At 50.6% G+C, this 12250-nt stretch overlaps 1 protein-coding gene across 1 annotated transcript; it reads right to left on the bottom strand.

Annotated features, from left to right (window-relative positions):
* Nucleotides 1-408: 408 nt before the first annotated feature.
* LOC149309335 (large ribosomal subunit protein bL35m-like) lies at nt 409-4553 on the bottom strand. The gene is made up of 4 exons (XM_089532248.1): nt 4492-4553; nt 2814-2997; nt 941-1085; nt 409-722 (listed from the first exon to the last, which is right to left on the bottom strand). Exons 1-4 carry the CDS (start codon nt 4523-4525, stop codon nt 534-536), a joined length of 552 nt encoding a protein of 183 aa, XP_089388374.1. The 5' UTR covers nt 4526-4553; the 3' UTR covers nt 409-533.
* Between the last annotated feature and the right edge of the window lie 7697 nt (nt 4554-12250).

Genomic DNA, 12250 nt, shown 5'->3' with positions numbered 1-12250 from the left:
TATTTTTTGGTGGTACATCAACTAAAATGGAATGCCACACATTGATATGATTAACAAGTAAGCAGAAATCTTTAAAATGAAACAAGTATCAAAATCAAAATGAATTTTTTAATATTATCAGTGAATGTACTCACAGTATGCATCTTGCCACTTCAAAGAAATATTCACAGCAAGAAGTAAAAGTACAAATAAGCCATAACCCTTTGAAAGCTTTGTCTGTTCTCTTTCATAGAACCATCCACATGTTTGAAGCATGCAGCTCTATTGAGCAGCAGAAAATATAGAAAGCATTACACTTGTCTGAGTAATACTTTATATAGTCCCTGTCATAAGGCTATGACCAAATATTTTTCATACAGTCTGCAGCTTTTGCTGATCAAATATTGAAATCAACAAAGTAATCAGATGTAGTTTCATAATAACTTTGTATTTCTTTATTACACATATATGGAAAAGCGATCAATATGAGCCATTCATTACAGTACTGACATACAAAGTGTCTGGATTGCTATAACAGATGTTTATTTGACAATTTACCAGGGAACATTTGTACGGTCATGGTATTTCTGATAGGGATCATTGACATACCAGTTTCTTCTCTTCCAGAAGGAAGTGGTCATTTTGTCAAGGAGCTTAGACTGTCTTTTATTGCAGAACACATGTTCTCTCAAGCGCTTTCTCCGCCTGGCATTCTTTTTCCACAGTTTCTTCTTGTAACCAGCCTGTCAAAAAACCAAACAAGCCTGTTTTAATTGTCAAAACACAGGTGACTAGTCACTAGGCACATAACATGTAATCTACCATATATAAACACTTGTATATATTCAAGTCTGTCCTCCATGTTTTTCTTTTTATACTTTGTTACAAGTTTGGCACTCCCACATACTGCATTATACTGCAGCTAATACAATCCAGTGTTCAGTAAAGAAATTTTTGTTACCCTTCTCCTTAGCCAAAGGCCGCAGTGCAATCGGAGAAATCTGTCAACCACAGCTTTTACTGTCTTCCTTTTTCCTTTCCGCAAGCTAAATTGTATGAGAGTCCTTGTTGGTTGATGAAATATACTTGGCAGTAGAGGTGTTACGCTGAAATTTGGGTCAAATCAAAAAGACAGGAAATTAGAACTAACGAAAACGTAGTAAAACAGCTGTAAATACTAAATTTACCAATTAACTGTTTCAGTAACATAGAAGCGTGACACAAAATTCATACACAACATTTTAACCATTCTGGGTAAATATCAGTAATTATTTTTTTTAAATCAGTTTTTTAAATCTATCACAAATGCCAAGTTCCTTTTATTCAAAAGTAATCACAATTAAATCACATCTCAAACATGCTGAACCTACCTTGGGTGCATCTCTCCAAAAAGTTATCTTTCACCATATAAGAAGTCAATCTAATCCAATGTCAGTTTCTGAAGATGACTTCCAGGAAACAGTCATCTTCCAACCCTATATCCCACTCATATTTACAGTTGTTCTTTCTACAAATTCCAACTCCTAGCTTTCTAATGTGGGATTATGTGACTGAACATTCCTCCCTACTTTTTCCCCTAAGGTACTTGATCAATATCAGAGGAACAGGCTCAAGAAGGTTCAGGAAGTGAACACATACCTATCCTTCTTCCAAACTCACAATGGCCTATTGCAGTGATGGTCAACCTTTTAGAGGCTGAGTGCCCAAACTGCCACCCAAAACCCACTTATTAATTGCCAAGTGCCATGTCCCTCTGGCTTTCTAGTAACAAACTCTGTGCTGGGGTGACAGCACATGTGCCCACAGAGAGGGCTCTGAGTGTCACCTCTGGCATGTGCGCCATAGGTTCGCCATCACTGGCCTATTGTATGAGGTGCCCCTGCACAATACAAGAGAGCAGGGAGTAGGAACTTTATACCTGGGAGGTTCCTTTCATGAACAAACACAACTGGCAGCAGACTGAACTCCACCTTTCACGTCATGCAAACGGTATTTTTCAATACGTCTATGTGCTGTGCAGATAAGTAATGAAACACTTCACAACAAAAAAGAAACACATTTTTCCCTTTCCAACAAAACAGAAGTGTGGAACAAAACCGTATTGTATTTCTGCCAGTATATATTTTTACTCTAGTTGTTCAAAGTCAAGTGCGTTCATTTGGTCTGATGAAATCAGACTCCTTGTCCTCTCCTTCCCTTTGGCAGTCCCTCCAGCTCCCTAAAAATCAGACAGAAGCGGAGGCTTCTCAATGGGGTGAGATGTAATGTATAGCTTCCCCAAACTGGGTAGACGCACTTCCTGGATCCATCACAAAAATTTAGCTTAAAATACAAAAACGATTTAGTCAAGCCATTAAAAAAAAACCTGTTGGCACAGTGGTCAAATGCCAGTAATTGCAACCACAAGATTGTGAGTTCGATCCCAGGCAGAGCTCCATGGTCCACTTAGCCTTCCATCCTTTCATAGGCCAGCAAAATGAGTACCCAGATTGTTGGGGGCAATTGGCTTACACATTGCAAACTGCTTAGAGAGTGCTAGTTCACTGATAAGCGGTATAGAAATGTACTTGCTATTGCTATGAAAATGTAAATAGTCTTCATATATTTTGTACTCCTATTCAGGGCCACTAAGATAAACCTTGAGGATCACTAGGTAGCTTCATGAATATCAAAATTTAGCCCCTCATTAGAAAGCATTAAACATCTACATTTTGACAAGGGACATTGTGGGAGGAAGTTGGTATTCAACTTTATGATGGCAAAGGAACAATAAAAGGGAGATAGGACAAAATATGGTGGAATAAACCATGTTAAACTTTTAAAGTTATGCCTACCTGTTTACTATTGAGACTGGATGCCCCAAAAAGCTACTGCCAACAGACAGAAGTGGTTTTCTGATAGAGACGGCCGATACCTGCCCTTGGTTGACATGAAATGAAGACAGCCGAGAAATGGAGCTGATCCCGTAACAGCCATTATAGGAGGAAGGGGCTAAAGAAGACAAAGATCTTAAAACTCCTAAGGATAGAAAAGAAAACACCATGAGAAGAAACAGATACTATATCCAGACACTGAAGGCGGGCACAACATCTCCTTGCATGGCCTTTTCATCGTAATAAGCACCCACAGGCCAGTTCTGGCCATTAGGAAACACTGACTCTGTCTGGTCAGAGTGTCAAAATGTATTGACATGTTGGTTTATCTGGAAGAAGCCATAGTCCTGGGGCATTCTCCTCATTTACCTCCACTCAGCTTCTTCCAGCAGGAACAGCTAAACAATATGGGGAATCTTTATCCTGTTTAGCACTACATTGCAATCGGGATCTCTGATTTGTTGTAATTCTAGCATCATAAAGTAAGGTCATGGCTTAGGATTCTTGACGTAATAATAATAATAATAATGATAATAATGATCATAAATTTATTTGTGTCTTCCCACCTCTCCCAATTGGATTGAGGCAGGATCACAACAACAAACTAGGGATTTAAACACAAGGAGGGAGGGAGGAAAGAAGGGAAGGAGAAAAGGAGGGAGGAAGGGAGGGAGAAGAGGGAGGAAGGAAAGAAGGAAGGAGGGAGAGGGGAAAGGAGGGAGGGAGGGGAGGAGAGAGAGGAGGAAGAGGAAGGATGGAAGGAAAGAAGGAAGAGGAGGGAGGAAGGGAGGGAGGAAGGAAGAAAAGGGAGGGAGAAGAGGAAGGGAGGGAGAAGAGGAAGGGAGGGAGAAGAGGGAGGAAGGAAGGAAGGAAGGAAGGAAGGAAGGAAGGAAGGAAGGAAGGAAGGAGAGGGAGGGGAAAAGAGGGAGGAAGGAAGGAAGGAAGGATGAAGGAGAGAGAGGGAGGGAGGAATGAAAGCAGAAGAGGGAAAGAGGGAGGGAATAAGGGAAGGGAGGGAGACAGGGAGACAAGGAGAGAGGAAGGAAGGAAGGAAGGAAGGAAGGAAGGAAGGAAGGAGAAAGAGGGAGGAAGGGAGGAGAGGGAGGAGGAAGAGGAAGGATTGAAGGAAAGAAGGAAGAAGAGGGAGGAAGGGAGGGAGGGAGAAAGGATGGAAGGAAAAAGAGGGAGGAAGGAAGAAGGAGAGAGAGAGAGGGAGGAATGAAAGCAGAAGAGGGAAAGAGGGAGGGAATAAGGGAAGGGAGGGAGACAGGGAGACAAGGAGAGAGGAAGGAAGGAGAGGGAGAGAGAAAGAAAGAAGCATGAATCCTTCCCCAAGTCTTGTCTGCAGGCGTTTTGCCGTCAACCAAGAACCCCAGCCTAGGACTGCCTCCGCACTGCAGAAACAACCCGGTTTGACACCAGTTCAGCTGCCCGGCCTCAGTACTATCCTGTGTGAAATCCTGAGAACTGCAGTCCGTCATGATGGGCCCCAAGCTCTCTAACAGAGAAGGCTAAGTTCAGTCTCACAAAACTCCCGTTCCCAGGGCTCCATGGCGCTGAGCCAGGGCGGTTAGAGCGGTATGAAACCGGATTCTTCCTGCAGGGCGGGCCCTGTCTTCTATGCCCCTCGGTGGCTGACCTGAGAACCTCCGCACCGCTCTGAAGGCCGCCATTTTGTTCGCTCTGGCCTTCCCGCCCACTTTCCTTTCGCTCACTACGGTGGCCAGTAAGGGTCAGTCCTAAGCAAAAGCGAACAAACTACAATTCCCAGGCGTCCCTTGCGTTTTAACTCTTTGCCTGGCTCCTTGCTATGGAATTCTGGGAGTTGGAGTTTGTTGTGGGGCCCAGAGCACCTCTGAGTATTCTTTGCCTAAGAAGCTGTAGCCTGAAGGGATACACACAGAGAATAAAGACTCTGGCCAGAAACATACTGCAGAAATAATCCACTTTGAGACCGCTTTAACTGCTTTGGCTCAGTGCTAGGGAATCCTGGGAATTGTAATTTATTGTGCCACCAGAGCTCTCTGACAGTGAAGGCTAACTGTCTCATAAAACTACAGTTCCCAAAATCCCCTAGCATTGAACCAGGGCAGTTTAAATGGTCTCAAACTGGATTATTTTTGCAGTGTGTCTTGGACCACAATTAATTAAATAAGGCCAAAACCAATCATTCTGGTTGTTTTCTTAATAGGCTTGGATTCCAGCTGTAGTTCTTCCACACAAAGTCCACTTCTTCTTAGCCCATGTTCTAATTTAGACAGCATTGTTAAGGGAATGAAAGTTGCTAGGCATTTCAAAATGGGAGCCAGAAACCTTTGCTAATCTCTACTGCAAGACAAAAAATAGATTTGCTACTAGATCAAATCTATTCTCATTAAAGAGATGGTGGGAGGATGAAATGAAGAAGGTCGTCCTGAAATAAACTTCCTCCAGCAGCCCCCATGTTTCCTGATGGAGGCTAAAAAACAGTCAGTGGGCAACATTAAAAAACAACAAGCTCAAGATAAATTTAGCAGAGAGAGGAGGAGGAGGAAGCAGTTTAAATGAGGCCTTCAAGCAACAGAAGATGAGGGAGAAAGTTGGAGTCCAACAACAGAGGTCCAAAACACACTGCAGAAATCATCCAGTTTGAGATGGCTTTAACTGCCCTGTGGGGCTGGAAGGGCACTTTGGGGCAGGAGGAAGTGAGGGCCCCCTTAGCAGCAGAAACCCCCAGAGAGACATCACTTCCTGCCAGGCAAGGAGGGCTCACAGGGCAAGAGGTCAGGGCTGGCCCAGGTCTCCATCAAAGAGAGGAGGGCTATCCTCTGCTGACACTTTAGGGAGCCTGGCCCAGCCCTGGGGCAGAGAAGAGGCAGCCAGCAGTCTGCACAGATCTGGGTTGTGGAGGGGGGCAGAAAGCCTTCAGGGAGTGGGCCAAGAACTGCTTTGGGTGGGAGGCACAGCCCTCCTGGGACCCCCATCTCTGGCACTCCCTCTGAGCCTCCCCTTCAGCCAAGGGCCAAGGAGCTTTCCTCCCCTTCCTCTGCTCTTGGGTTTAGAAAGCGGTCAATATGGGTGAATGATTCTGGGAGCCTCTTCCACCTTCCGAGGAGTAGCCAGAGCTGAAGGGGCGGATGGGGGCTCAGTGGTTACAGAATCATGGAAGGGTCTCGTGGGCCCTTGACCTGACATGAGGGGGGTTGCGTCTTGAGAGGAGCCACAGCTCTGCTCCGCCAAAAGCCAAGCCGAGTGAGGTACTTTGGAGGGAAGGCAACAAGACCAGTGGACAATCCCAGCCCCCATCCGCCCCATGTCCCGAATCGCTGAAGTAAACCCCACTGTGGATCTACACAATTGTGGCACAAACCTCCAACCCTGCCATGCCCCCTCCAGCAGCCTTAACTCTGGCGGAAGCTGCTCCTGCATGGATCCAGGTGCATGGATCCAATGGACTGTGTCCAGAGGGAGGCCCTGGAACCAGTGCCCACTCCCCATTCCCGGAGCCTCCCTCCTGCCCCCTCTCCTTGGGGCCCTCTGCTGCCCTGCAGCCTGGTCCCGGAGGTGAGTCTGTTGGGCGTCCGCAGCAGAAAATGGCCCTGAGCTGGGCTGGAGGCGCCTTTGTGGAGGCTGACCACTTTCCCCTGGCAGGTGACCTTCACCAGGAGACCTTCACGTGAAGGTTAGAGGCTGCAGGTGGGGCAGGCAACCAGGAGTGGGTTAGAGGAAGATCATAAGCCCCAGAGGCAGGTGACCCCTACCTTCTTATGGGTAGCCTGGAGGAGGAAGTTCAGTCTACAAGGCCAGGAAAGGGCAGGACAGCAGGAGGGACATGGGAGGCCCAAGATCTGTCATTTATGGTAGTACTACCTCTGGGAGTGGAGGCCCCACTTCGCCATCTCCCAGCCCATGTGTCCCCCAGCAGCAGCATCAGGGAGCTCTGTACCCCAATTCTCTGCTGCCTAAGCACATCCCTCGAGGCCAGGCAGCATAGGGGAGCCTCTCAGCCCAAAGGCCAGCTCTTGTGCTTCTTGAATTGGAGAGGGCTCCTGCTAAGGCTATGGGGTCCAAACTCACCCTTGCTGGAGTTGGGGAGTGCTACAGATGGAGGTGATGAGTTGGAAGGACCCCTATAGCAACTCCAGCTGGGTCCCAGTGGGGCATCATGGCTCATTGATCTGGTTTGGGGCTCAGGGACACTTGAACAGGGAAGAGGGAGCCCAGAGAAGCCTGGGGGGGGGGGGTGTCAGAGACCATCCTTGCCTGCCCCTAGTCCCTACTACTCTGCTCAAGCTCAAAGGAATCCTTATTTCAGTCTTGCCATCTACGAATGAATGCTGCCTCTGGGCATGACAGCCTGAGCTCCAGTCAGGCCAGTCAGGAAAGGCAAATGTGTGCTGAAAACTCCCGGAGGCCTGAGTACCTTCTCCCCTAATTTCCTCTGGTCCAGCACTGCAATGCCCAGCATAATGTGGCCTTGGCTTGTCAGGATGCGGCCCTCAGAGCAAGGTGGGGAGGGGGCTCAAGGGGGGAAGTGGGCTGGGCGCTGGCTGTAGATCCGCAGAAGGAAGGCACCACTCTGGCCAGAGTCAAAGGTTACGGGCAGGATGTGATGTAAGGTACCTTTAAGACACAGCCCTTAGTGATATCAGCTGCAGTATATTTATACTATTAAGAGGGTTGGAGCGGGAATGGTTGCTCTCTCTTCCTCATCTCACTCTCCTGGGACTGCTGTGCTCAACAGCTCAAGGATGAATGAACTTATCACTTGTACATGAAGATCAGATTCTGGATTCTTACAAGATTGTATTCCAACAGCAGACTCCACAGGAGGGTGGGAGCAAGACGCTGCAAGGGTCGACATCAGTGGGGCCAGCCAGGCGGGTGGGATGTGATGCAGGCACTACCAATGGTTTTGCTGCACCTGAAGGGCGGAAGGTGTGGCTGGGGAGGGGTGCCAAACAAACCCCAAGACATCATTCTGGCAAAGCCCAGTCCAGCCCAAGGCACCCTTTGCCAGGATGGCAATCTCCTCCTTGCCCTGCTAGAGTGCAAGCCCCCCCCCCATTAAGCTGTCCCCCCACATTGTCCAGTCTGTTGGATATAGCATCAATACTTGTGTATGGAATTGGGAGAAAGGGGCGGGGGTTGACTTCCTCATAGCTGCATTGATTATCTCTATGGCCATTTGGTCAGTGTGACTGAAGAGGTCACTTCCTATCTCTTCCCACTTTACTAGTAGTTGAGATTTATGGCCACTTAAGTTCTACTCTCTTCTCTCTGCATCTAAGATGGAGGCAGCTACTAGGCTGTTGTCTGAGGATGTTTTTTCCTTCTTACTTGCATGCATGGAGATCAGCTCTAGGGATCCTTGTACAGTCAGCCCTTCTTATACAGGGATATAAGGCATCCAACTCCATCCTGGCCTCTGAGGGAGAGAAAGGTAGTCCCAACGCCTTCCCTAATTGGGCCTAGCCAGAGTAAGAAGAAGGGCCCTTCCTCCGGTCCATCTGCCCTGGTCCAGGTCTCTGAAGAAGAGCAGATCTGCTGGACTTTTCCCCTTCCCCACCCCATTCCCTTCTCCTTTTGTGTCTTGTCTCTTTAGATCAGGGACGTAGCCAAGGGGGGGAGTCTTGGGGTCCGGACCCCCCCCCCCCTTTCCATTAGAAAAATGAATGGTGTGCCACGCCCAAGCCCCGTTATAATGGTGGCACTTAGTCTGGGCCCACTCCCCTTCCTAAAATCCTGGCTACATCCCTGTTTAGATTGTAAGTCTGAGGGCAGGGAAATCAATTTGTAAGCTGCTCTGATAGCCTTTTGGTTGAAGAGCGGGGGTATAAGTTATTATTATTATTATTTTATACATGGATTCAAGCATCCACAGTTTGAAAATGTTCAAAAAGAGTACAAATTTCAGATATCAAACCTTGATTTTCCATTTTCCATAAGGGACACCATTTTGCTATGTCATTACATTTAATGGGACTTGAGCATCCACAGATTTTGATATACAAGGGAGAACTTGGAACCAAACCCCAGCGGCGAACAAGGGTCCACTGTACCACAGTATAGTTTTCTCTACTGATTATTTATTTTTGTAGAACCTAGAATAAAACTGTGTAACAAATACACCAAATCTTAGGAGTTCTTTGTGGGTTTTTCGGGCTGTGTGGCCATGTTCCAGAAAAGTTTCTTCCTGACTTTGCACCAAATCTTACTTCTCCCTTACTTTTGCTGATGCCGTCCACGAAGAGCTGGGGGTCCGAGCACAACTCCCGCAAGCCCCCCCCCAAGAGAGAGGCCAAAGGGCCCCCGAGGAAGCCGGCCCCCCAGCCCTGGGCAACCCCTCCCCTCTCTGCTTGTGCAAACTGACTTCCCAAAAGCGGTGGGGCTGACTCCTTCGCTCCCCTTTTCTTCACTCGCCCCAAAAGACTCAAGGAGGGCAGCAATCTGGTACAAGGGGCCGAACCCTCTTCCCTTTGGGGGCCCCCGCCTTGCCCCCAGGGCCCCTGCCTCCCCCGCAGTGCTTCCAAGAGAGCCCCTGTGGCGGCAGCAGAAGAGGGAACTCGGGGTCCTCGAGGAGGGTCCCCATCCAGAAGCAGCTCCCCTTCAGGCGCCTCGAGCTGCGGGTCGGGGTCCTGGCGAAGGCGCTTCTGGCCAGCTGGGAGGGGGACTCCCAGGCCCTGCAGGGGCCACCGATTCCCAGGACACCTCCATTGAAGGCAAAGACCCCGCTGAGAGCCCCGCAGGCCAAGGGAAGCCTCCCCCATGCCCTGCCCCGCACTGTGAGGTCACCCCACCTCACAATTGGAGCCCAGAACCCTGGGCTGCCAGGCTGGCTCCTGCGGGGCTGCTTCTTGGCTGTGGGAAGCCATGAGTTGCGGGGCCTCGTGCGAGGAGGTCGGCGAGGCAGCGCTCTGGCTCCTGGCCACCATGATCCTCCTCTGCGTGGCCAGAAATGCCCTGGCCCTGACCCTGGTGAGCCCCGGGGAGCGCACAGGATGAGCCAGGCTCGACGCCACCGGAGCCTACGGCGCACCGACCGGGACCTCTCTCTCTCTCTCTCTCTCCCCAGGCCCGTCCAACATCTAAAAGAGTTCGGAGCCGAGGCGGTCGCAGTCCCCGGAGGGTCTTGGAGGGGGCGCCCTCCAAACAAGGTCCGGCGGCATCGTGGGTGGCTGGGTGGGGCTGGGCGGCAGCTGGCTCTGCTGAGGCCTGGGGGGGCTCTGGAGGCTGCGCCGGACCCCGGGGGGCCCTTCCTCAGCTCCCCCGCTCTATCCCTCCAGGAGCCCGACGGCCCCGCAGCGCCCTCAAGCGCCCCTCCAGCCCCGGCCTCCGAACTGGAGCAGCAGCGGCCACTAGGAAGCCATCGGATGAGCGGCGGCGGCGGACAGTTTCTCCAGTGGACGGCAGGCAGCGAGCCAAGCCCTCAACCCCAGGGCCACACCGGCAGCCCGCGCGCTGCTCTGATGGCGAGGAAGAGGCCAGGTCCGGTGCGGCGGTGGTCCTCCACTGGGTGGGAGCACCGGTGACGGTGTTGGAGCCCGGGAGAGCGACCGCAAAGGAGACCACAGCAACGGCTTTGAGGAGGCCTCCGCCGAAGCCCCCCCGTAGTGTCAGCGCCCCTCCCGGACCAGAGCTGGTACTGATGGCAGTGGAGGCAGCAAACAAGGGGTTCCGGGCCCCGGGGCCCCTGCTGCTGCTGCAGGCCCGGTCCCCTGCGGACCCCTCCTCTGCCGGGAAAGTGGTCTACGACGCCCAGTGGGTGCACTGTGTGGCGGAGGGGCCTGGAGAACACGGAAACGCCCCGGCCCCCCCCCAGGAGAAACCCCCACGACGGACGGTCCGCCTGCTTTGATCAATAAAGAGGCCGCCTGTTGGGGCCACAAAAACAGAGAGAGAGTGAGAGAGAGAGGGTAGTCCAGAGAGACCGGCGTCGGGGGTCCTGCCCCAGTCCTCCCCCTCTGGTCCCTGTCAGGAGCCAAGCCCCCCCCCCCGGTCCAGTCTCAGGCATTGAGGAGACAGGGGCCCCACAGACCCAGGCAGCGCCCCTTTTTGCCCCTCTTCCTGGGCTTGGAGGGAGGTGGGGGCGGAGGGGCTGGTCCGGTTCCCTGGGGAGGGGGCGGCCAAGGTGGGTTCTTAGTTGCAGGAGACCCAGGGAGGCCTCCAGCCACCCATCCGGAAAAGTGAGGGTCCTTCTGCACCCCAAATGTAGTCCAGCCACATGGGAAGAACAAGCGCCAGCCCCTCAGTCTCCAGGCCAGGGGTCTTCCCTCCAATGGGGTGCCCTGACCCTCCACGGGATGCGGGGGGAAAGGATGGTGTGGTGGGGGGCAGCTCCGATCGGCCATCATCATCGTTGTCTTCGCTGTCCTCTGCTCTGCCCTCCCTCCAACAGAGTCTCTGGCTTCGGTGGCCTCTGCTATTTAATAGCCACCTGGGCCCAGCTTCTGCACACATCCATGAAAGAATCATTACTATATTGGAATGTATCGTTTCGTGCATGTAACTTCAGCGCTACAGCGCAGGTCTGCAAATCATGTTTCCATCCCACATGGAATAAAACACAATATATCACTTCCATCTTTAGTTTTTTGTGGGCTTTTCGGGCCATGTGGCCATGTTCTAGAAGAGTTTTTCCTGACGTTTCGCCAGCATCTGTGGCTGGCATCTTCAGAGAATGCTGCCATGGAAGAGAGGGGGGTATATTTATATAGTGTGTGACTCTAGGTTGTGAGGAGTGGTTTCCATGTTAATCTATGTATTGTTCTGTTGTTGAATGGTAAAGTCTCAGGGTGGGAGGATATGCAAAGAGGATTAGTGTCTGTTTAATTTGTAACCATCTTCTGCTGGGAATAAAACCCTGATCCTGGGTGGTTTTAATTCGCATTGTGCTGGGTCTTAATTTTGGTGTTTTTCAGGACTGGCAGCCAAACGTTGTTTCCTTTAAGGCTTTCTTCTTTCCTGTTGGAAGTTGTCCAGGTGTTTGTGGGTTTCAATGGCTTCTCTGTGCATTCTGACTTGATAACTGTTGACACGGTTCAGAATTTCAGTGTTTTCAAATTGCATTTTATGCCCAGGATGGTTCATAGGATCATAGAGTTGGAAGAGACCGCAAAGGCCATCCAGTCCAACCGCATTCTGCCATGCAGGAACTCTCAATCAAAGCATCCCCATTGACAGATGGCCATCCAGCCTCTGTTTGAAGACCTCCAAGGAAGGAGACTCCATCACTCTCTGAGGGAGTGTGTTCCACTGTCGAACAGCCCTTACTCTCAGGAAGTTCCTCCTAATGTTGAGGTGGAATCTCTTTTGCTGGAGCTTGCATCCATTGCTCCAGGTCCTAATCTCTGGAGCAGCAGAAAACAAGCTTGTTCCCTCCCCAATATGACATCCCTTCAAATATTTAAACAGGGCTA

The sequence above is a fragment of the Sceloporus occidentalis genome, unplaced genomic scaffold, assembly GCF_023333645.1.
Source record: "Sceloporus occidentalis isolate IW3139 unplaced genomic scaffold, rSceOcc1.0.p SCAF_7, whole genome shotgun sequence".
In the NCBI taxonomy this organism is placed as follows: Eukaryota; Metazoa; Chordata; class Lepidosauria; order Squamata; family Phrynosomatidae; genus Sceloporus; species Sceloporus occidentalis.
The sequence above is the reverse complement of the archived record's forward strand: the minus strand, read 5'-3'. Positions and strand labels throughout refer to the sequence as shown.

Excerpts from the sequence above, each read along its gene's own strand:
- LOC149309335 (XM_089532248.1), bottom strand. The coding sequence starts at position 4,525 with ATGGCGGCCTTCAGAGCGGTGCGGAGGTTCTCAG. Across the intron at positions 2,998-4,491 it reads AGCGGTGCGGAGGTTCTCAG|GAGTTTTAAGATCTTTGTCT; the intron begins GTCAGCCACCGA and ends TTCTATCCTTAG. Across the intron at positions 1,086-2,813 it reads CCAGTCTCAATAGTAAACAG|CGTAACACCTCTACTGCCAA; the intron begins GTAGGCATAACT and ends CCCAAATTTCAG.